This window comes from Diospyros lotus, chromosome 2, assembly GCF_014633365.1.
Source record: "Diospyros lotus cultivar Yz01 chromosome 2, ASM1463336v1, whole genome shotgun sequence".
NCBI lineage: Eukaryota > Viridiplantae > Streptophyta > Magnoliopsida > Ericales > Ebenaceae > Diospyros > Diospyros lotus.
In genome coordinates this window covers 14495256-14521730 of record NC_068339.1, presented here as the reverse complement: position 1 = coordinate 14521730, position 26475 = coordinate 14495256, and the positions used below count along the sequence as shown (strand labels likewise).

The 26475-nt window shown below is 34.7% G+C and overlaps 1 protein-coding gene across 1 annotated transcript; it reads right to left on the bottom strand.

The window, feature by feature from the left end:
• Window positions 1–4977: 4977 nt before the first annotated feature.
• Window positions 4978–5523, bottom strand: LOC127794659 (RING-H2 finger protein ATL56-like). The gene has a single exon (XM_052325907.1). It carries the CDS (start codon window positions 5521–5523, stop codon window positions 4978–4980), a length of 546 nt encoding a protein of 181 aa, XP_052181867.1.
• Between the last annotated feature and the right edge of the window lie 20952 nt (window positions 5524–26475).

Genomic DNA, 26475 nt, shown 5'->3' with positions numbered 1-26475 from the left:
CCAATCAGCTTCAATTTCAACAAGCTGGAGGTTACTATTACCAAGGATGGGAAGGCAGTAACCTTGGTTGAGAGAGGCCAGACATAGGCCCTTGTAAGATGATAACCGGAAAGAGGCTGCAGAGGCTGCTAAAAACAAAATTGGATCAGGTGATGCAGCCGTTTTCGTTGCAGGCTACTGATGACTGGGAGGAGATGCAGCAGCAAGCAGGGAGGCTGTTGGTGACTGTAAGCTGCCCATCTCAACCTAATTGGCAGGTACATGAATCTGATTCCTTGCATATGCTTTTGGAAGAGTTTAGGGATCTCTTTGTAGAACCCTTGTCCTTACCTCCCCAACGTTCATATGACCATGCCATTCCACTTAGGTCCAATTCCAAACCAGTCAATATTCGGTCCTATCAGTATCCACCCCAGGAAAAGACCGAAATTGAAAATCGTGTCAAAGAAAAGCTACAACAGTCAATCATCCAGCTAAACCACAGTCCATTCGCTTCTCCCGTCCTCCTTTTCAAAAAGAAAGATGGTTTATGGCGATTCTGCATTGACTATCGTCAATTGAATGCCATAACTATCAAGGACAAGTTTTCTATACCCATAATTGAAGATCTCTTGGATGAGCTTAAACATGCTATCGTTTTTTCAAAACTAGACCTTCGAGCCGGTTACCACCAAATTTGAATAAAACCAAAGGATATTTAGAAAACAACCTTCTGAACACATCAAGGGTATTATGAATTCAAAGTTATGCCCTTTGGGCTAACAAATGCCCCGACTACTTTTCAATCCTTGATGAACCAAATCTTTGAGCCTTACCCGTAGAAATTTATCCTAGTTTTCTTTGAAAACATCCTAGTATACGGCCCAATCTTTGCCAAACATCTCAGCCATCTAAAATCTGCATTCGAGATCCTTAGGCTCAATCAATTGTATGTGAAGAAATCAAAGTGTGCTTTTGCTCAAAGACAGGTTGAGTACTTGGGACACATTATTTCAGCCCAAGGAGTGAGTACTGATCCAAAAAAGGTGGCTTCCATGGTGGATTTGGCCTATGCCTACTAATGTAAAGGCTGTGCAGGGATTCTTAGGGCAGACAATTTATGCGGCATTATGGAGTCATTAGTAAGCCCTTAACAGAATTGTTAAAGAAAGATAGCTTCCCATGGAACCTGCAGGTAGAGGAAGCATTTGTGAAATTGAAGAAGGCAATGAGTGAGACACCTGCTCTGGCTTTGCCTGATTTCAGCCAGCCTTTTGTTCTGGAGACTGATGCAAGTAATAATGCAGGGGTTGGAGCGGTTCTCATGCAGGAAGGCCGCCCTATAGCCTTCCTCAGCCAAGCCTTAGCTCCCAAACATGTGGGACTAAGCATATATGATAAAGAATTATTGGCTGTGTTGATAGTGGTTGAGAAATGGAGGCACTATTTGGAGAGTGGAACTTTTATAATCTGCACTAATCATGAAAGTTTGAAGTTTCTTTTACAGCAAAAACTACAACTCAGTTGTAGAGGAGAGGGATGAGTAAGTTGATGGGCTTGGATTACACAATTCAGTATAGAAGGGGAAAAGAAAATGTGACTACAAATGCTCTATCCCGGTGTTTTGATGAAGGAACTGTTGCAATCATTACCACTGTTGTTCCTGATTGGTTGCAGGAGGTGACAACTAGTTATACTCTAGCTGCATGGTCTAAGGTGCTGCTGAAACAGCTGCTTCTTGATCCTTTCAGCAGACCAGGTTATACCATGTCTAATTGGTTAATCCGATTTCATGGCCGGATTGTGATTGGGGACTGTGACTAGCTTAAGACCAAAATTCTGCAGACCTTAAACGGGTCAACTGTGGGGGGTCATTCGGGCATAAGGAACACCCACTACAAGGTTATGCAGCTATTTTATTGGCCCAACCTCAAGAGAAGTGTGCTGGAGTATGTGATGTCTTGTGAGATGTGTCAGTGTTGTAATTTGTAAACATGAAACAATGGCGACACTTGGGTTGCTGCAGCCTTTAGAAAGACCGGAGCAGGCCTGGGATGTCTCTCTATGGATTTTGTAAAAGGGCTGCCAAAGTCAGAGGGCAAGGATTGCGTATTGGTGGTGGTGGACAGGTTCACTAAATTTACCCACTTTATATGTTTCTCTCATCCCTTCACAACACAAGAGGTGGCAAGCGTGTTTTTGGACCAAGTGATCAGCCTACATGGAGTGCCACAGACCATAGTCTCGGATAGGGACAAGGTCTTTACCAGTCTACTGCAGCAGACTTGTTTAAGTCTTTGGGAGTTCGATTGCACATGTCTACTACCTACCACCCGAAGACTGATGGCCAAATAGAGCGTGTGAATTAGTGCCTTGAGACCTATCTGCACTATCTTTGCTTTGCTCAACCCCGGGCCTGGCACAAATGACTTCCTTGTGGTACAACTCATGTTATCATAGCTCCATCAAAATGTCTCCCTTTCAGGCGTTGTATGGCTACAGGCCACCCCTCCTTCCTGCTACTCAGCAGTCCACATCCATAGCTGCTGTGGATGACTACTTACAGCAGCAACAGGAGGTGTTACAGCTATTATGAAGGGAATTAGCCACTGCCCAGCACAGGATAAAGCAATTTTCTGATCATAGGCACAGTGAATGGGAGTTTTCGATGGGAGATATGGTTTACTTGAAGTTGAGACACTCCCACCAATGGGCTCTTACTCACGGCCAAGTGTCTAAGCTTAGTCTTAAATTCTTTGGCCCCTTCCCTATTGTGGCCAAATTTGGGACTGCAGCTTACAAGCTGCAACTGCCTGCCACTTCCCACATACATGCTGTCTTTCATGTCTCCCTGCTCAAGAAGTCAATGGGAGCTCAGCAGATTTCTCCTACTCTGCTTGACTTATTTCCGATGCTCCTTCTCCAGTGGAACCAACCTTAATATTGGATAGGAGGGTGATCCCCTATTACTCAGGTGTTAGTGCAGTGGACCCATCTTCATCCTGACAACACATGGGAATATCTCCCTGATCTGCTGCGACAGTTTCCTCGGGTGGGCACATTCCTTTCTCTTTCTTGAGGACAAGAAAGTTTTTTAGGGGGGGGGTAATTGTCGGGACCCTATGGTTGTGTTAGGGGTATTTTTGTCCTTTGGGGTTATATTTGTAAGGTGGTTAGTAGCTGTTGTACTAAAACAGCTATCAGAAGTTGTACCTTGGATAACCGCCAGTATGTTAGCACCAAGGAGAAGCTATAAAAGGCTTTCCAACCGAATGAGAAGCACTGATGAATATTCATAGCAACTAAATCTCTCTCTCTCTCTCTCTCTCACTCAATTTCTCTCCCTCGATCTCTCTGATTTCTGTCTCTCCCTCTGTTCTTTCTCTCCTTCTTCACATTCTTCTCTCACTCAGCCCTAATTCTGTCCCTTACGAAGAGAATTTCCATTGTCAGTCATGAGGCCCTGACAGCTGCAAACTTGGTGAAAACTCTTAAAGACATAACATAGGATAAAAAGGCCTTATAGAAGACATGGCCATGGACAAACATAGTTGAAGATCTAGAATTCATATAGCTGACCACACCAAATAGCACAAAGGCTTGTGATTGTTGTTATAGCCCTAAACTACAAAATGTGAACACTGCAACCCCAGTTAGCTGCTAGTTCCCTGAGATCTTTCACATGCCAAACCCCATCATCTGAACTGTGAAATAAAGAGGTTGATGTCATTGAACCATTGGGGGAATGGAGAAATCCACACCTTGAGCAAACATTAATCTTCTAGGGATTAAAATCAATGCCTGAAATATTGAGGCCAGCGAGAGTGTCTAGAAGTAAACATGTAAAAAAAGTTCTAATCTGCCAAAATGTGCAAAACTAAAATTGAAGGACCCATACCAACTAAGTTATGATCCAAGTTCCAAGGTCAAAAAACTAATGCTTAACTCCTATGACACACGGACACCACAAACAGTGACATGTCAAGTAGATATTATTTTACAGTCAGTTGTTTCCAAATCACATCAAGAGTTTTGTATCTATACGGCTTATTGTGCTATTTTTCTTTGGATTATGAAAACTTCCAAGCATGTATTCATTTCAAGACGGACGAATACAAAGAAAGAAAGAAAGAAAAGATTCATAAGAGTAATTTATTGTTCTTCCTAAATTTACTTCAAAATATAATTGCATTCTCAAATTTACTTCAGTTTTAGTGAATTAAAAGGAGACGGTTAGCCAATGAATAAACATTGTTGTCTATCATGGATGCGTCTGCCAGTTGAGGCATCACTTTGAGCTAGGGTGAGTTAAATCCAAAACCCTATTTCGGGACAAAACGTAACTATTTCCTTTCCTTGCTCTCTGCAGACTAGGTGATCTATAATCTTGGGAAAATCATTTGACAGTCATATTTTTTGTCTGTTGCAAAGTCAGGTCCCTAACATCTCCAGAGGAAAACACAGACAAGTGAATCAACCACTTCTTTTAAGGGATTGGGCACTGTCCACTATTTCTCCTCCCATCTCATTTATTCCTTCCGAATTTTAAATTAACCGGGTCTTGCACAAAACATCAAAAAAAGCCAAAACTGCAATAACAATGTCAACAACAATCACAACTCTGAATCCCGCTAAGTGAGGTTGGCCAGGAAAGCCAAAAGGCGTCAATGAATAAACCATTATTTGGGGCTAATCAACGTATTTAATTGCATCACATAATTCCTCAACTCGCAGGAGTGATACAAATTATCTCATTGCAATATTTCTATCTATCTAGGTTAAATATAGCTACCTATCAAGAAGATGTAATCACAGACCAACAGAGAACAGACCATGAACCCTGAACATTCGGGCTATTCTCCTCAAAATATAAACTCCTAATTACATAAGAAAAAAGAAAAAAAAAAAAAGCATACAAAACTTACAAACCCCTCCAACTATCAGACGTTTTTCACAGCTTGTCTAGCGCTTGTCAATGCCAAATTAGTAATTGGCCGATCAAAACCCAACTGCCAACCAAAAGTTGCATTCATCTTCCCCCATCTCCGAATTGGTGGCGCCGGAATTCAGCCGAACTCGGGCACGACAAATGGGGCAATTGGCCGCTTTCGTGAGCCATTTATCCACACAATTGGCGTGAAACAAGTGGCGACAATCGGGGAGGCTCCGGCACCAATCTCCTTCCTTGAAGTTCTCCAGGCACACGGCGCAGTCCGTCTCGGCCATCCCGGCTGCAAACTTAACCAGCGGAAGGAACTTCAGGAGCTCCTCCGGCGGTACGGCGGCGCCGGAGGGGTAACCGGGATCGGCGAGGCGACGGCGGCGGTGGAGGGCGCGGAAGGCGCCTGTGGGGATGAGCAAATGGAGCGCCGCGAAGGCCGCGATCCCCATGAAGAGGAAGAAGAGGGAGATTATAACGAGCATGACGATGGCCTTGAGGAGCAGAGGCAGCAACCTCCGGTAGGGTTTAGGCGGTGGCGGCTCCGTAGCCGTGGGGTTGGCTCTGAAGATGTCATCGTGGCGGAGGATGTTTAAGGATGGCATTGCCCTACCTAAATGGGGGGATGAAATTGGGATTAGTTTCGCAGAGAGAGAGAGAGAGAGAGAGAGATGAAATTGGACGGAATTGAAAGGGATGAGGAGAGGAACGGGGGGGTCTTCTTTATAGGGTTTGATGCTTTGGATAGACTCAGCCTCCGGAATCAACAGACAACAGATTCGTACACGATACCGCGTTTGCCTGCACGTGGTTTTATATTTTCTTCCCCGCAGCGCAATCTCATCGCAGGCTTTACTGAACGTTCTCCTCCCCCCCTCTCTCTCTCTCTCTCTCTCTCTCTCTATATATATATACACATATATATGTTGGTATCATTACCCCTTATGCAACTTCTCTTATTATTAGTTTTCAATTATACTAAGTTAGATAAATTATAATTTAATTTTTTAATTATTATATAAAAAAAAATTAAACTTGTAACTCATTGAATTAACATCAATATATTTGATTTATATTATGAGAATATATATAAACATATATGTTATTGTAGTTTTGACTCTAAAAATGTTCTCAAATATATATATATATCTTATTATTATTGCAGTTTTGACTCTAAAAATGTTGTCAATTAGAGCTGCCACCCACGTTCCTCCTTGACTGATGATCATACTTACCTTGGCAATTAAAATACCCCTAAATTCACTTCTCCACTATCTTTCCACGAAGATCAATCTCCTTTTCCCACAGGATGGTGGTTGGCTTTCCTCCCGAAGCATTGTAGACCTAATGGAAATGCATTTTGGTCCCACCCATGATGGGATTTTGCAACCCCTCCTAAGTCAATAACCGAGTGAGGTTCAGCTGCTCAATCACAATTGGTTTTTGTTGGCTAACGTCGATCCTTCTGTCCTGTGATCATGATTTTTTTTTTTCACTCACACATCTTTCATTAATTAATTTTAAGAGTTACTGGCATCTAATCTATTATTACAAGTCAAAGTTGGGTACCTTTGCACGTTATGTCACTAATTAAATTGTTTATATCGAAAATTAATTTTTAAAAATAGAAAAATAAAAAATGAAAACAGTTGTTACTTGTTAGTTGGAACCCACGAGTTCCAGTCGACCGAGAGCCCCTTTACTGGTAGATTACCCACGGGCGATTGACTCTTTGGAATATGGGGGCAAAATGAAGAGATGGATGGAAAATCCATTGCTGACTATTCTTCGTTTTGCTTTGATCGAATCCAAATGGGTTTGCTGCTTTTTATTTTCATCATTCTTCTTTCTTTTACGATAGAATCCTTTTGTTATTTATCTTAATCTCTCTCTGACCTTCTCTTTAAAGTGTCTCTTTACGTTATAATTAGAGAATTTTCTTTTGAAAATATTTTTTGATCCAAAAGGTAAAATCGCTCATCTCGAGCGCCCCTCATACCCGGCCCGACAAGACGTGGGAGGAGGTTAATCATGGTGACCCAGTCGGACGCAGTGAGTAGACCCGGGCTCACCGTGCACAAGGAACCCCCCTTACTTTGGAGAGAGGTACCCCCACACTGCCACTTGCGAGACTCGATCCTTGGTCTTGATCCAAGACTTACCACTTACAACTCACTTTCAAAACTTTTATTCACTTGATTTTTTATTTTTATTATTATTATTTTTTAATTTAATATAAATTATTCTCCTAAACGACTCTTAGAAAGATTTATTTTTAGTGAATGTTACCTTTTTACCCAAACTCTTGTATTCAATTTAATTTATCAAGACATGATCTTTATGTGCATGTTCATTTTTACGAATCGAATCTTATTTAATTTATAACAGCATTCTAAATTTTCAATTCATTCAAAAATATCGAGTTTAAAACAAAAAGTAAAAACTTTTCGAGCTCATGACCAAAAATTTTTACAAACCCTTAAAATAGATTTATAAGTGGCTACATTCTAATATATGAACGTAGTCATTTGTCTCCACCAAAATAAAATAACATGACTTAAATACAAATTTAATTCGTATAACGGGTTTGGCATGTTTGATACATGTAATATAACCAAAATAAAACCTATACATATTTCTAGCATGTCACATAAAAACATATATAATATTTACAATACATGTCATGGCTCAAAAATAATAAAGTTTCTAAAACCTATGCTTTAAGGACTTCTTATCCATTTGAATTACTTGTTTTGCCTGTAACATTTGAATATTTCAAGAGATTAACACAAGTTAGAAAATGTGTGCATGAAAAACCCACAAAATAACATATTTACATAAAATGTGTGCATGAAAAAGAATGTAAGTTTTTACTCTATGATATCACTTGTGATTGTGACGGCATCATTTCAAGAGCATTCTCAACTAGAGCTAGTACCCTAAGCGCCTATTGGAAGATCCTTAACCAGGCCACCTTGGCTTAAGCAGCGCAAAGCATAATAGCATGGCGATATTGTTGGGCTAGGTTTTCTCATTTGTGGAGATAGCCTATTAATTTTTTACTTAATCATTAATTAAGTAAAGTAAAGCCCATATGAGTTAGGCTTATATCAAAGACTTAGGGGTATTTTCGTCCATAAAATATCAAGAATTAAAGGGTTTTAAACCCTTTTAATTAGGGGTGTCAAAAAATATCTGTAAATTGGTGAATCGAACCAAATTGTGCCTTTTGCATTGGTTCTATGGTTCAAATGTTAAGTTCTGATTCTAAAAAATTAAGAACCAATATATTTGGTTTGGTTATTGATTTTTTTTTCAAATCGTGGTTCGAACAGAACCAGAACCGATATTATACTTATATATATATTATAATTTTAATCTGCTAGTTTTTGTTTATTTATTTTTTGTTGTTGGTTATTAACTTATTATTATTTATGAACTCTTTTATTTCTAAACTTTTATGCGCTATTGCTATATATACTAAATGGTCAATGTAATCTTATTTGTTGAGGTAGTCTATGAATTATTTTGTTCTATTTTTATTTTAAGACTTGAAGTATTAATGAAGTAATGGGTCTATTTTAATTAACAAATTTGTTTATAATTTTATATTTTGCCAAAATGTTTAGAAGTTAAATGTTAATTAGATAGAACCGAAATCAGTCTAGTGTGACGGATTGGTCATGGTTTGGTTTTATATATGTAATAATTCGGTTACGATTTTTATTTTTTTGGAACTGTTAAAAATGGTTCGGTTATTGGATTATTATAGAATCAAATCAATCCGAACCGTTGACACCCCTAATGTGACAGTCAGATATAAGAAAAAGGGGAAGAAGAAAAGTGCAGAAATTGAAAAAAATATGTACAATCCCTTTTTGATCAAGAAGCTGCTTGGAGTTCGATCTGTGGTTTGATTTGACTGAAATTTGTTCAACATGTTCAAAACACACAGCTCTACAATCTGGACGATGAAGATCAATTTTGGAACTCTCTGTTAATAGGTTTTTGTAGTAGTTGTTATTGCAGTTTAGTTTTAATCAAGAGGTTGTTTGGGGTTCGATCCGTGGTTTGATTTAGCTAAAATTTGGTCAGCGAGTTCACAACGCACGAATCTATAATCTAAACAGCAGAGATCAGTTTTGTAGTTATCTGTTAACAGGTTTCTGCAATAGTTGTCGACTTTTACTCGATGAGATCTCTCATATTTTTTATTACAGTTGTTTAGTTTCAAGAGTGATTATTTTTAAAGAAATATTGTTATGTGTATCTAGTTATTGAAAACTAAAGAAGACTTTTGTGTATCCCCATGATTTGTTTGATGGTGAAAGTTTTGGGTAGACTTTGGTCCTATAATTTTTACTCCTCACATTGAGAGAGTTTTCACGTAAAATTTTGATATTCTTTAGATTAAGTGATTGATGTACTTATTTCATATTATTCTATATTTATTTGATTTAACTCCTACTAGATTCACACAATAAGGGAGAAAACAAAATATTTGGACATCCTTGTATCGAATTGTTGATTTGACATGTTTTTCTCTCAACAAATATATGATCATTAGATGCAAATAAAAAGTCAAACAAAGTAAATTTTCAAAACTAATTTCTCATGCAATATGTAAAAGACACAAAAATAAGAGTTTGTAGGTAAAGAAAACTTGCCTTAAGATCTTTTTGGAGAAGGTTTTGCTAATTTTTCTTAAATACCCAACCCCTCCTTATTCATCTTGAGGCAAGCTTCCTCTTCCATATACTAGTTTTCTCTTTTCTTTTTTTTCTTCTTTATTTTTTTTCTATTTTTTCTCATCTCTTACACTTATTTCAACTCCTTCAAGTGGGAAACCATCCCTCAATTTATAGAACACCTATTTTTTTCTATAAAAAGTCAATTAATGCAAGAGATTTGTGTTTCATTTTTGTTTTTTACAACCTTTATTTATTGTGAAATATACCTTGATACACATGAAAGAAAGAAGAAAGGGAAAAAAGAAAAGGGTCGAAGGAATAAATGGGGGATGGCTTCCTGGCGCAGGAAGAAGAAAGGGAAAAAAAGAAAGAAGAAAGGGATCAATTGTGAAATATACCTTTATAATACACATGAAAGAAAGAAGAAAGCGAAGAAAGAAAAGGGTCCAAGCCATCCCCAATGTTGCAACGGGAGCTACCCAAGGCAGCCTCCTGGCGCAGGCGAGCAGCTGCTGCTACTCTTTCTTGCTGCCCACCAGCCGTGGGGTCACTTTCATGGGAAGGGACACCACGCAGAGGGCTTCATATTATGTACAATATATATAATTATTATATGAGATTGATTACTTTTACTTTGGACTACAATTATTTTTTACAATCAGTGTTATGAAATATTTTAAATGTCTCTATATAACAAATGTTTGTTCCTTTACACTTTATTAATGGGTACTTAAAGCATTTAATGACCCAAATTATAAAAAAAAAAATAGTCTAAATTAAAAGTAATTTTACTATAATTATAAATACATATATATTGTACATATATATATTTAAACGATTTGACACACTCAATTGGCCACATAATTTTTTTTTTCAAAATTAAGTCTAAATTTATTTCCCTAAACATCTAAATATTCTAAAATTATTTGGTATTACATCTCTTGTTCCTTCTTTAAATGAATCCATCTCTAGAACAAACCTAGATGGATGAAGATGGGTTCGTTCTTCTTTATTCCTTTTCGTATTTGATAGAACCTATCTGGATTCATTCCAAATCTAAAACATATCTAGATTTGGAATGAATTCAAATTTATCTTCATTGTTCTTATTCCTTATTTAATTGAACTCATATGGGTTTGTTGATCTTGACCAAATCCAAATGATTTCAATTTTGATTTTCTTTGTTCTTCTTCAATCAAACCTACGTGGGTTCATTTCAAATCTGGAGCAAACCTATAGGGGTTCTTCTTCAATCTTCTTCGTTTTTTTTTTTTTTTTTTTTGTTCTTTTTTGATTTTCTATCCGGCCAATGGATTTACTTATAGCCAAAAATTTCTTTTTCTTTTTAAATTTAATTGTGAATAAAATTACATTTAATTTAACTTAATTAATCTTAACTAATTTAATTTAATTAAGATTTTTGAGTAATGACATTATAACAAAGGGGTTGCGTATGCAAAAAAGCGTAACTATAGGGAGTTTTAGGACCAATTTTGAGCTAGAAAATGTTCATGAAAATGGGCTAAACAAGAAGATGTATATGTAATTTACCCTAGTTATTAATATTTGTAATAATTTTAAAATTTAAAAGTTCTAAAAGTAACTATTTTTTTTAAACACTTAGTTACGAAAAAAACTGTTTTTATAAAACTTATCACTATTTTAATTGTTTTTATTTTTGAACTATTTTACCTCTCCAACATATGTTCCATTATTAGGGATAATATTGAAACAAGTCACCCTGCCTTGAACCTGCTATCTTGTACCTTAGAAGAATTACATACATAAGAAAGATTATAATATGATTTAGTGGGAGATTAATTTTTGATGGAGGCAGAAATGTTTCATTTAATGAAGATTGATCGGGTATCTGTTTAGGAATATATAAGTTTGTGACTGTATCCGATTTATTCGGAGACCGAACTAAGAGGGAAAGCCAATCTTCTCCAAGACTAAACGGGCAAAACCCAAACACCCAAATTATTAAAAAAAGAATAAAAACTATTAAGGTAAAAAAAAACAAAAACGTTTAACATAATATCACTTATTTTGTTGTAATAATTCTTCATATTTTGTGTCTTTAAGACACAAAATAAAAAAATTTGTATAAAATATGAAACATAAATAGTTTGTGTATAATATTAAAGATAATATAATTAAAAATATATTTATATATTTAATTTATATGTGTGTACATTTAATTGAGAGTATATTCATATACTAGCTAGCATGAGGTACATAGGATATGTGTGGAACTCATTATTTTAATGACCAAATATATGCTATTTATGTATAATTTGTGTATTAAAGTATATATTTTTATTATTTAAGCACCTTCTTAATCTTGTTTCTCCACTATTGTTCTAAGATTACTTAATTTGTGAGACAATTTATTTCTCTAATTATTTTATGATAACAACATCCCTTATATGGTTAAAAATTACATGAAATTCATTGTTTCCAATTCACTATCTTTTTTTCTTTTTAAAGGAAGTGTTGCCTAGAAAAATAATTCAAGAAGAGAGAGGTGAACTGAGTCTTATGAGATTTAATAATTTTTTTACTTGTTCATATTTCAAAGTTGAGTTCAATATCCGATTTGCTTTAAATGGATAATAGTAAGCAACAAAAATGATCAAACACAAATATACAAGATTTTATATATATAGGTTTAATTTTAAGAACTTATGTTATCTTTCTTCTAGTTAAAAATTTAAAGGTTTCACTAGAGTAAATGAAACAAATACCAACTTTTGTACAGGAACTAGAATTTCTTTACAAGTTATTTTGTTGACAAGATCACATTTGTAATAAAAAAAAGGAAAAACGAACCGTCGCAAAGTGAGACCACCTCGTGAGTTAAATATAAGATATATAGACTTATAACCATTTAAATTAGAACAAAGAAGAATGATATTTGTTGCAAAAAAAATCTCACACTTGAATGCTTTGAGAAGATTTGAACACCTTCTACTTTGAATGCGCTATAAGAGCTAAATTTAGTGTCTTTAATGTGGGTGGTTGAGGATTATGTATATATATACAAACTCTCAAGATTCCAATTGTTTAGAGAAAGATCATCTTTGATCATTTTGAAATTTGATTAGATCTTTGAGAAATGAACTATATATCTTCCAACTTTGCAGAGAAATTTAGCTTAAATATATATTATCAAACCATCTATAATTAATGATTTAAACAGGAGGAGAAACAACCAAGCCGGCTGGCCGGTCTGCAACCTTTTATTAGAAAAGCATAAGCATTTTTCGTATGTTATGAACATAAAAGATAAGAGAAAACCAAATCATTAAGAAATTTCATGAATATGAAAAGGGTGTACTTCTGAGTTAATTAGGATTTGGCTTGCAAAAACAAGAATGAAAAGAACATATGCGGCTAAAAGCACTCTTTCACACTGTGGTGGCTACTTCTATGAGATGTATATTAGTGTCTTCAGAGAAAAATATAGGTTTTGTTTTATGTACCAAATGAGGAAATCATTTGTTTGACAACAAAAATATCATAAAAAAAGAAAAAAAAAATTAGAGTGAAGAGGGGATTGTTGGTTTTAAAACTCACAGATAGGTATAGGATTTGGAAACAATTTTCTAAAAGTAACAGCACCATGGTTGATCAACATGACCTTTGGTTGACTAAACGAACTTTTTATTGTGAACGAAATTAGTTTTGGAGGACTTTGATTGACTAAAGTATAACATATAATCTTTTATATTAGTTCTAATAATTAGTTCCACGTTATATACTGAAGACTTTTTAGTTGAGTAGAACTTATATTTTGTCAACTATAAGTGAAGTGTTAACTAAGCCTTGAAAAGCAAACTAATTCCCTCATTTTAGTCGATTATTAATTACGTTCGTTTGGTTGAATAGACATATTAAGGGAATTTTTTTTTGACAATCTTCAAAAAATATGTTTATTGTTGAGTTTTGATCGATCATTCAATAACTTTTGTTGATTCGATAAAGATTCTTTTTTAATAAATTTCACCATTTAGGAATTTTTGTTTTGAATAAAAGTTTATCTCATCATGCCGTTCTTATGAATAATAGTTTGTTAATTTTATTTTAAGAAAACAACAAATCTCATTATCATAAAAACGACAAAAAAAAAAAAATTAAAAACTCATTTGATTCTATGAAAATAAAGTATCAAGAATGTCTTGACCAGTATTGTTGCAGAGTTATCCACCGGCAGCAACGGGCTGCGGAGGTGAAAAACTCAGCCTATTGTCGCACGCGAAGGTGAAAAACGTTTTTTTAGCGTTTGGAGGAAAATCAGGTCACATTAACAAAACTTATAAAAATAAATTACTTAAAAAAAACAATCAAATATCTCAAAAGTTAAAATTTGAATGAAAAATAAAAAAATTTCATGAAAAAAAATTATCAATCAAACTCACCCTACATTCACTTTTCCAGTATCTTTCCACGAAGATCAATCTCCTCTTCCCACAGCAATGCCAATAATGGTAGTTGGCTTTCCTCCCGATGCATTCTAGACCTATTGGAAATGCATTTTGGTCCCATCACAACCCCATGGTGGGATTTTGCAACCCCTCCCAAGCCAATAACCAAGTGAGGTTCAGCTGCTCAATCACAATTGGTTTTTTGTTGGCTAATGTTGATTGGTAGAAAAATTTTGATTTTATATAAAATATGAAAGGTTCTCCTGTCTTGTCATTTTGATTTTTTTTTTTTTATGCAAACATCTTTCATTAATTAATTTTAAGAGTTAGGCATTAATTACAAGTGAAAGTCAAAGTTGGGTACCTTTACACCTTATAACACTAATTCAATTATTTATATAAAAAATTAATTTTTTTAAAATAAAAAAATAAAAGCAATTGTTAGTTGGAACCCAAGAGTTCTAGTTGATAAAGAACCCATTACTTGTAGATAACCCATCGGTGATTGACTCTTTAGAATACGGGGGGGATGGATGAAAAATCCATTGCTGTCTATTCTTCGTTTTTCTTTGATCAAATTCAAATGGGTTTGTTTGTCATCTTCATCATTCTTCTTTCTTCTTCAATTGAATCCATCTATTATTTATCTTATCTCCCTTGACCTTCTCTTTTAAGGTGTGTTTTTATGTTATAATTTGAGAATTTTCTTTTAAAAACATTTCCTATAAATACTCTTTGCCAATCCTTATGATTTACAACTTAGTTTCAAAAATTTTATTTGCTTGATCTTCTATTTTTATTATTTATTTATTTTAATTTAATATAAATTATTCTCTTAATCGACCCTTAAAAAGATTTATTTTTAGTGGGGCTTGTCTTTCTACCTAAACTCTTGTATTCAATTTAGTTTATCAAGTCAGGATCTTCATGTGTACACTCCAGAATGCCTTCGGCTCATTCTGGCCGTCGGTATCTCCCTCGTCAATCTCTCTTCGGCATCCCAAAGGCTCGTTACGAGCGTTGCTCTCTCTCTTTCTCTCCCCCCCCCCCAACGCACCCATGAGCGTCTCCGGCTACCCTTTGAAGTGTTCTGGTCGTCCTCAGTCCTTCGGTGCATGAGTTTGGTTTATTATACATTTGTAATTTTAGTTATTATATATTTATAATTTTTGGGATTCAATCGATTGATTTTATTTCTATTTGTCTTCAGCTGATTAATTTTTCAAATTCAGCCGATTGTTCTCAAGTGTTTGTGTTGGTTAATTATTGGCATTTTAACGTTTTTCATAAGATAATCTTGAAGATGTTATGTTGTTCTAATAAGAATTAATGTTTGTTAATTAATGCAAGAGTACCTAACTTGAACTGCAAAAGATGATGTGTTAAGGCTTAAGAGTTATCTAAAAAAAGATGAATAATACTTCACATGTTATATTGATATCACTAGTTTACAATGTCCCTTGTTTGGCTTTTGATTTGATACTATGGTACTTAGCAAGTTGCCTATGAACATAATGATAGATGAGGTGATATCAATGGGGTTTGTTTGAGAGATTTTGCACACACATGTTTCTTGAACATTATGATAGACCAAGTTAGGGTTTGTTTTCAGAGAATGTGTTGCGGAAGATCACTTACCAAAGCAGAGGGTTAGAATAGATTATAAGCAAAACCAAAGAGATATCGAAACAACCAAGATCACAAAAGAGTAAACAAAGAGAACTCCTTGTAAAATATCTTTTCAAGGCTCAGATTTGGATCTGTCCAGTGTGTACCACCCAGGTAACTCCAAGGAATAGGGACATCAAGCCTCACGGAAGCACACAAGAACCAAGCCACGAGAACCCCCAAATCGGACCCCCCAAACCTTCTCGGCCAAAACGCAAACTCTCTTACCCAAACCACACAGGTTACGCTCATAGCAAGATCCACCAAGGAACAAGAGCAATCACTAAGATATGGGATGAAGAGCAGTGATCGAAAGCTTACCTCTAAGGGAGGCCATCGAAATGGATTAATAGAGGACATCCGAGGATCGTCCAAGTCATTCACAAGGAAAAACGCGAACATCAGCAAGGAAAGAAGGATCAAACCAAGAAAGAAATGGGAACACATCGGATTAGCCATACATGGAAGCGATCGGGTGAGCAAAGAGAGAGAGAAAGAGAAAGAGAATCAGCCGATAATAAGGGCAACCAGAAAAGGCAAATGCCCTTTTATATGACACAGCTAGGGCACGGCTGAGGAGCAATTTGGCTTGGGCTCGGGCTTCCTTAAGCCTTGAGCAAATGAGCTTGGTCCATTTCTCCTCCAAAGGCTTAATAAAGAGCTTATGGCCCGATTTCTTTAATGGGTTGCCAATGGGTGGTATGAACTATGGATGGTACTTCAATCCCGAGCCGAAGTCTATGAAGATAAACCCGAAACTTCGTCATGGCCTTGGGCTTCATTGGGAAACAAAAAACAACATAATGTAAATATAATGTAAGGGAAGTGAATTCGGTGGTATTTTTTTTATTTATATCAATTCTTTGCCAATACCCGAAAATTTCACTCCAATTGAAAACAAGTAAATTTGTTGGGTAAAGATTGTTTATATTGATTTATCTTCTATTAGTAGATTGTTTGCTGATTTGATTACTTTGGGTTAATAAATACCATTTTTCCCTTTGAGCAACAGGAACTGTAACGAGAACTATAATGATGAGAAAGAACTATGGATTATGGCACAGTTGTATACAATTGGGGCACTAGTTAGATGACTACTTGAAAAAATGGCATTGCTTAGACTGTGGACAATGATTTGTAAGATGGTTAGAGTTGGAGAAGATATCACTGAACCAAGGGAAGTTGTTCTTCTCCTGTGACAAGAATTGTAGATTTTTTAAGTGGGATGAAGGGAAATCGATGTGGCTCGAATAAATCAGGCAATAAGGTCGACATTGAAGATTTGGCCTGACTATTGAAAATGTGTGCAGAGATAAGTGATGAAGACAATGTGGAGATATCCCTTAACATAACCATTCGAAAGGTTAATGGAACTGTGCACGAGAAGGGGAAAGAAAAGTTGTAGGTGTGGGCAATTTTAGTTATAGTTGTGCACATTAAAAATATAATTTGTGAGGAGTTTACTTGTAGCATCCCAAAAATTTGAAGACAAATAAAAATAATTAATTTGGGTGTTTGAGGATATTTTAGAATATTTGAAATTTTTTGAGAAAATACTTATCTATAATATTTTGAAGAAATAGGAAATTAAGGTGATTAATTAAATTAATTGGAAGTATTTATGAAAATAATAAAATAAAATATAGTAAAAATAATAATAATAATAATAATAATAATAATAATAATAATAATAGAAATAATAATAATAATAACAATGATAATAAAAAAAGTAAATTAAATTAAATTAATTATTTAATATATATGTGTGTGTGTGTGTATGCATGGCGTGGCCATCCTTGGCCATTTCAATTTGTGGCTTAAAAGCCACTTGAGTTGATATATATCAGGGGAGGCTTGGGCAGCAAGTATTGAAGGCAATTTGAAGGCTAATTCAGCCACTTTTGCTGCTGAGAAATAGAGAGGAAAAGAGGGAGAGAAAGAGAGAAATTGAAGGAGAAGAGCAGTAGGCGCTCAACAGTTAAAAATGGAAAGAAAAGTGAGGAAAATTAAGGGATTTTGTGGATTAATCAGTGTTTAAAATATTCAGGTAAGTAGGTAAAATTATTATAAGTATTATACGTTTAAATCACGGATTTTATACGGTTAGATTTGATTAATATAGGACGTAAACTTATTATTTTTTGTTAAACGTTTTATTTTGCAGTGAGAGTGCGAGAGAAGCTAGGATCAGCTATTTGCAGGCACGCTCCTAACCCTCTCCTCATGATCTTTATTTCCTGCGAGAGTCTTCGTTATTTTTGATATTATAAACCCTCCCTCACATTGATTCGGTTCCACGCATTAATAATAATACTCCGCGTGGCAACCACCATATGATTTATATGTTATTAATGAGGTTATTTTTTATGGAATAAGTTAAGCAAAATTATCTTAGTGTCTTTCATTTTAACCATTATGGAGCTTCGTATCGCTCCGCTTTCCTTAGGAATGATGCCGAACCCGATGGGTTAGGTTCTTAGAAGAGTCGATATGACTTATGGGGTTATATTAAAGAATTTAAATGAAAAAGTGAGTGATTCATTTCCATGTTTATAAGAGATGAGATTGAGAATGGTATCATGATGTTATGTGGTTATGGGGAAATGTGGTGTAATGTTAAGTTTAGAAAATATAAAGTTATTAGTGTTAGTAAGTGTGTCTTAAGGGTATGGGTACAAAGCCACTGACTGTCGACCGTGTATCGTGGCAGTTGATGGCTGGATATATGGGCGCCAGTCATCGGTTGTTACGATAAGTGCTAGACAGGTCAGAAGAGCTGGTACTCCAAATTCTCGCCTTAGTTTGTGCATATTATGATGTGTGTGCTACAAGGGGCTGGGTTGCATTCACGTGGGGACATGCTTTGTGTGTGATGGGATGTGTGAACATTTGCATGACCCGGTTGGTCTAAGAGCCAACTTGGGAACCCTATGTGAGCATATGCATTTAGAGCATACCGCATGTGTGTATTCCTATGTGGGCGTAGCAGGGCCTGGTGCTTGGTTTATGGGGGCCTTGTCATCACGTTTATGCTACAAAAGCCGTTGCATTTTCAATTTGTTGCACTGCATGATGAGAATGTGCGGTTTTAAGTGTTGAGTATGGGTGGTGGACGTGGCCACGATAAGACCTTAGGGTGAGACCTACAGCGGCGTGGTCCACGATAAGACCTTGGGGTCAGACCCACAGCAACAACAAGACCGGGGGTTAGAGTCCCACGGCAACAACAGGATAAAACGATGGTGACAGGGAAATGGACGTGTAAGGGAAATGGAATGGTAGCCTATAGAAGGCTGCCAACAAGTATGTATGTGGGACTTGGGTGCCGATGTGCGTTTTAATGTGGGCCCCAAGGACCGTTTATATGAAATTTATTATATGTTATGCATATGAAAATAAGGCAAGTATTGGGCATGGCATGACATGATGTTTGCATTGGCATCAATTGCATGGGGTGTTATGAGAAGAGTCTCGTCTATACCCTCTAGCCTTTCTTTCATGAGCTTGCTAAGTCTCGCGACTCATGTTTGCTTTACATCGTTCCAGGAAAGAGAAATGCCTGTGATAGCAGGTATGTACAACGGGGTTTGGGTCCAGGCCGTCATATCATGGTAGCAAGTGCAGAGCTCTCTCGAAACTAGATCCTGAGAGTCATGGTGCCTACGTTAAGGTTAATGTTTACTTTCTTTTTTTAAATTGATGTATGTTATGTAAGCTCAGGTGGGCCCAAGTGATGAATGATTTTGTAAAGACGATTATGTGATGTGCTATGATAAAAAGATTGTGATTTTAGTAAGAGTGTAATCATGTTATTGTTCGATATCATTTTAATAATAATTTTCTCATGGATCCTCTTGGTGCACGGGGGCTCCGGGAGGTGGGCCATTACATTACTTCCTCTTTGTCTTCAGTATGTATCCTATAATTATGGAAGTTGACACCAAATTTTGCTTCATTATACTCACATGTCATTTTGTTCCCTCATGATAATCATTTCAACATAGTTAAACAACTATTTTTTAGAACATACAATATTCTAATAAAAAAAGAAAATTTAGTTTCATCTTTGATCCCTCATAACAATCATTTTAACACAACTCCAATTGACCCATTTTCAAATCTTTTTCCACCTCCACTACTATAGCCCTCCTGACAACCTGCCACTGTCTTCAATATCTCTAGTGACTACAGTGATGGCACATGAAGACAAAAAGTTAACCAAAATTTCAATCTCTAAATTTGGTCAAGGTAGTATTAGAGTGAAATATCAAACACAGGATGCAACATAGAAATAAAACACAAGGAAAAAAAATAATAAAACTAAGTATTTATTAGCAACTATTTTTGTGAACCCAACATTTGCTTTGTAGTTACATCACATTGCTAGCTAGAACATGATTGCAGTGTGACGTAACTACAATGCATATTCATGATAAAACTTGGATGCAATATGGATATGTGCATTACAAAATTCAGACATATATATAACTGTGTTTCTAATCATAACATGTGACATATTGATGTTCATTTACATAGAAATAAACTCAGAAGTATAACACATGAAAACAACTGCAAATGCATCTTAATATGCCAAAAAAAAGGTATGGAATTAGTTTCCAAGAGCGTAAAACTTTGGCATGATATCATTGACATGTATTTCAACATCTGTCTAGAAAAATTTGCAAAATTAATTAGGAAACCAATTTAATCTAATTTGAACTAGCGATCTTAACCACAATGCAAGAGCAAAAATAATAGATATGATTAAAGCAAAAATTGTTTTCCTTCATCTTCTGATGGAATTTGGTCAAGGCAACATCTCTTTAAGCAAATTGGTGTTCATCAACTCTATCCTCACCTCGTCTTCCTCTGGATGTCGATGTGGCACATAGGTTAGCATAAATGGTTGACCCATCCCATAAGTCAGACCCAATTCACTCCATAAGCTTGATAGTAAGCACCCTGCAAAGAGGATAAAATAATTTAGTTTAACTACAAAAAATGACAAAGTATAATGTATAAGTTTACGATATAACAATCATGCACCATCAACTCTTGTGAGTAAGTGAGTAGGGTTAGCACAGGATTTACTGCATCTTTTGCTGCTTGTATTAGAGCTTGACCAGGTTGTGCATTATTTTCCATTGGATGTTTTCCTCTACTTAACTTTGAAGTTACATGTGCAAAAAAATAGTATGGGCCATTATATGCTAACATTTGATACTACCAGTAGATAATAGATAACTAAAATAAAGTTGTAAACATACCTTGTATTTATTGGTACTCGTTTCTAATGATCCCTTTTGATGAAGTTTTCTAAGAGCTCCATTTGTTTCCATGCATTGTGGATCCAAATGGGACTGGATGATGTCCTTACAGTTTCACCACAATCAGAGGAGATTTGAACACTGCCTTGGGAAAGGAGATTACTGCCACAACTTGTTCTCGGTATCAATATGGTCAAGTTGTTCAATTGATTTTTGAGCAACTCTGTGAACCTGCGGTTGCGTTCTTCATCATCTATTATCAAATTTGCCACCTTGGCAAATAAAGTTTGCAATTGATCGTATCTTACCTGCTTAGGAGTGCCAACCCAACCATTGCAATTGATATTAACCCTTGTGTATGCTTTACACACACCTCTCCTACATCTCCTCAAGATATAACTTTCGGGAGTAAATTTCACATCGTTTTAAATCAATACTAAAAGAGCATGTCTACAAAGTATCCCTCAAAACTCGAACAAGTGACAATTGTAAATAATGTGACACTTCTCTCCCTCAAACATAACCGTAAACCTCTTTTTCTTCGTTGTTTCATTGAATATGATATCTTCTTGGACTTCGTACCTAGATCCAAGATAACCAACCTTGGTAGAGATAATATCACAATATACTTTTCTAGTGAGCTCTGCTTGAAATTCTTTGAAATTTGAAATTGTGTAAACCTTTTGGAACTGTTTCTCCATACAGTACCTAGTTGCACATGGTACCATCTGTGAATATGACTTAAAATTTGTCTGGAACTCCTTCTCAACTTTACATCTCAAAGCCCGTTCATATTGTTTAACAAATAGCTTCAACGAGGTTTTTGAATTGACGTACCGATCAAAAAACAAATTCATACTTTCACTCAATTGCGTTGTTAACATCCCAACCCAAAAACTTGTTCTCAAATAACAAGGTACCCAACGGCCTCTTTCTCTGAAAAGCTTGGACAATCAAGCATTGTTATGCAATGTGCACATATCATTTAATAAACCCCAACCTCGTTCAAATTCTTCTGTACGTTGTGATTCGTAGACCACCTCATGCATAGCCAAGAGTATTGAACCCTTATAAGGGTGGCCCCCAAATTTTTCAGGCAACCTCTTAAGTATGTGTCACAAACACTATCTATGTCTCGTGTTCGAAAAAATAATTTGAATGGCATTTTGCATTGCACTGTCCTGATCAATTATTATACCAACAGGCGCCTGACCTTCCATGCACTCCAGCCAAGTCTTAAACAGCCAAACAAAAATCTCAGTATCCTTACTGGATACTAAACCACATCCAAACAACATCGATTGTCAATAATGATTCACACCAACAAAAGGGGCAAATGACATGTCATACTTATTCATTAAGTACATGGTATTGAATGTTACAACATTGCCAAATTCCTTATATGCTTTCCTACACCTATTATCCACCTAGAATACATTCTTGCATTATGCTTGTATCACCCTAAAGAAAAAACCAGGATATTATGCTTGCATTTTTTAAAAGTATACTTGTATCACAATTGCATCTCCCCCATCCCCAAGTCTTAATCGCCTAATCTTATTAATTTAGTTTCTACAGTTCATTTCAACAAATGATAGATTCTCATATCTACCCGCTTCAACAATAGCTAAATTGTGACTTTTGTGCATCAAAATACCAGCTATGTTATTTACTTCAAGCTTTCGTTTCACCTGTTCCCTCAATTGTCGATTACATTGATACAACCTAGATTTTGAAGGACTTGTTTTGTGATTATGCTCTAAAATGAGTTTGGTAACGCATCATGTTCCAATCACATCTATCGCAATTGTCAACCTAGCTAAACATTGTGTTTTATTGGTTGGTTGAGGCTTGAATGAGCTACTTGTATCAATACTTCTCAAGTCTTCTCAACTACAAGCAAATGTCACATATTTCAATGACCCATCACTACCATTTTTTGAAGTTCTTTTTCTAATAGGAAAACTCACACTATAAGCATATGCTCTGCAAAATTCAAAAATCTCGTTATGATCTCTAAACTTCATTCCAGCCTAGGCACGATCTTCCTGGCCTTTGATATGTATTCATTGTCCGCCCCTACTTCAATCTCATCATTGGAAACTATTACATTCTCTTCGTCAACATAGGAAAATTGATCTAAGAGACAAATTCACCAACATATTGAATTTCAAATCAAGAATTTAATTTGTCTAATTCAAAAACTTAGATCATCAGACACCAAAATGAAAATCTTATCAAAGTAATTTATAATTCGAATATACGAATAAAAATTTATACAGTCGGGCAATGCAAAAAAATTGGTTCAAATTGTTTACTAACTACCTTCAAAAATAAGAACAAATATTCTTACATAACTTCTATACTAAAAATATAATCAAAATACTACAACAATATGATTTTTTTTTTATTTTTTCCAATCATAAATTACTCTGATCAGTATATTTTTTATGTATAATTTTTGAAAATTCTATATAAAGTATCCTTTAGAAAAAAAATTACGAAAGCAATTTTCATGAAAAAAAATTACGAAAAAATAAACAATTTTTATGAAAAAAATTATCAATCAAACCCATCCTAAATTCACTTCTCCACTATCTTTCCACGAAGATGAATCTCCTCCCACAGCAATGCCAATAATGGTAGTTGGCTTTCCTCCCGAAGCATTCTAGACCTATTGGAAATGCATTTTGGTCCCATCATAACCCCATGATGGGATTTTGCAACCCCTCCTAAGCCAATAACCAAGTGAGGTTCAGCTGCTCAATCACAATTGGTTTTTCGTTGGCTAATGTTGATTGGTAGAAAAATTTTGATTTTATATAAAATATGAAAGGTTCTCCTGTCTTGTCATTTTGATTTTTTTTATGCAAACATCTTTCATTAATTAATTTTAAGAGTTAGGCATCTATTACGAGTGAAAGTCAAAGTTGGGTACCTTTATACCTTATAACACTAATTAAATTATTTATATTAAAAATTAATTTTTAAAAATAAAAACAATTGTTAGTTGGAACCCAAGAATTCTAGTCGATAAAGAACCCATTACTAATAGATAAACCATCGGTGATTGATTCTTTGGAATATGGGAGAAAAAGGAAGAGATGGATGAAAAACTCAATATTAATAATTAAATTATTTATTTTAAAAATTATTTTTTAAAAATATAAACAATTGTTAGTTGGAACCCAAGAGTTCTAGTCGATAAAGAACCCATTGTTGGTAGATAATCCATCAGTGATTGATTTTTTGAAATATGGGAGGAAAAAGAAGAGATGGATGAAAAACTCATTGTTGTCTATTCTTTGTTTTTCTTTGATCGAACCCAAATGGGTTTGCTTTTTATCTTCACCATTATTCTTTTTTTTTCAATCGAATCCATTTGTTCTTTTATTTTCATCTCCCTTGGCTCTTTAAGGTGTGTTTTTAGATTATAATTTGAGAATTTTCTTTTGAAAACATTTCCTATAAATACTCTTCACCAATCTTTATGATTTATAACTTAGTTTCAAAACTTTTATTCGCTTGATTTTTTATTTTTTATTATTTATTTTTTTAAATTTAATATAGATTATTTTTCTAAGTGACCCTTATAAAAGTTTACTTTTAGTAGGGCTCGTCTTTCTAGCTAAAGTCTTGCATTCAATTTAGTTTATCAAGTCAGGATCTTTATGTATACATTGATTTTCACGAATCGAATCTTATTTAATTCATAACTTATATTAAAGAGTCTAAATTTTTGATTCATTAAAAAATATTGAGTTTAAAACAAAAGTAAAACTGTTCGAGTGTCATGCCTTAAAATAAATTTCTAAATCACTACAACCTAATATATGAACATAATCGTTTGTCTCCACCAAAATAAAATAGCGTGCCTTATATATAAACTTGGTTCGTACGACGAGTTTAACATATTTGATACATTTAATATCACTAAAATAAAATATATACATGTTTCTAGTGTGTAATATAAAAACACATATAGTATCTACAATATATGACATGGCTCAAAAATAATTAATAAAGTTTCTAAAACCTATGCTTTATGGACTTCTTCTCTCTTTGAATCACTTGTATTGCTTGGAATATTTAAATATTTCAAGCGATAAACTCAAGTTAAAAAATAAACATTCTCAATGAAGAATCCACTAAAACATTTACATAAAATATGTGCATGAGAAAGAATGTAAGTCCTTATTATTTCACAGTTCTTATTATGTCACTTGTGATTGTGTCAGTATCGTTCCAAGAACTTTCTCAATTAATACCCCAAGTGTCTTTTGAAATATCCTTAACCATGCCACCTTAGGTTTAAGCAACGCAAAGCATAATAGCATGGCCATACATGATCATTAATGCGAATGAAAAGTCAAATAGAGTATATTTTCAAAACTAATTTCTCATACAACCTAAAAAAGTCACAAAATAAGAATTCGTGAGTGAAGGAAACTCACCTTTAAGTCTTTTTGGAGAAGATCTTGCTCATTTTTCCTAAATACCCAACGTCTCCTTAGTCATCTTGATGCAAGATTCCTCTTTCATTTACTAGTTTTCTCTTTTATGTTCTTCATTCTCTATGTTTTATTATTTTCTCTCATTTCTTACACTTAACTTCAACTCCCTCAAGTGTGGGAAACCATCCCCTGATTTATAAAACACATAATTTTTTATATAAAAAGTCAATTAATATAAGGGATTTGTATTTTATTTTTATTTTTTAAAATATTTATTTATTATGAAATATACCTTCATACACAAAGAAGAAAGAGGAAAAAGAAAGTGGTGGATGGCTTCCAAGCCATCCCCAATGTTGGGGGAGCTAAGCTCAGCTAGCCCACTATTAAAATTAATTTTTTAATATAAAAAAGTAATTTTAATAATAATTCAATCAAAAAAATTACAATTTATTTTAAAATTTATGATGTGCAGTTTTATATTTTTTTTAAAAATATAATTTATTCTAAAATTTGTAATGTACAATTTTGCATTTAAAAAAAAATTAAATCTTGTCCTATATAAATTTTTAGATCCACCCCAGTACGCAAGGTAATTCCCATGATGTATAATTTTACATCTAAAAAAAATTTAATCTTCCTTTATATAAATTTCTAGATTCACCCGTGCACGCAAAACAATTCTTTTGCGCACGCGAGCAACTGCTGCTACTCTCTCTCGCTGCCTATCAGCCGTGGGGTCCCTCTCGTGGAAAGGGCCACCACGTAGGAGGGCTTCCTATTATGTACAATATATATAATTATATGAGATTGACTATTTTTACTTTGAACTATAATTATTTTTTATAATCAGTGTTGTGAAATGTTTTAAATGTCCCTATGTAACAAATGTTTGTTCCTATACACTTTATTAATGGGTACTTAAAATATTTAATAACGCAAATTGTAAAAAATAAGTGCAATATAAATTAAAAGTAATTGTATTCTAATTATAAATACATATATATATACATATAAACTATTTGACCCACTCAATTGGTTAAATATTTT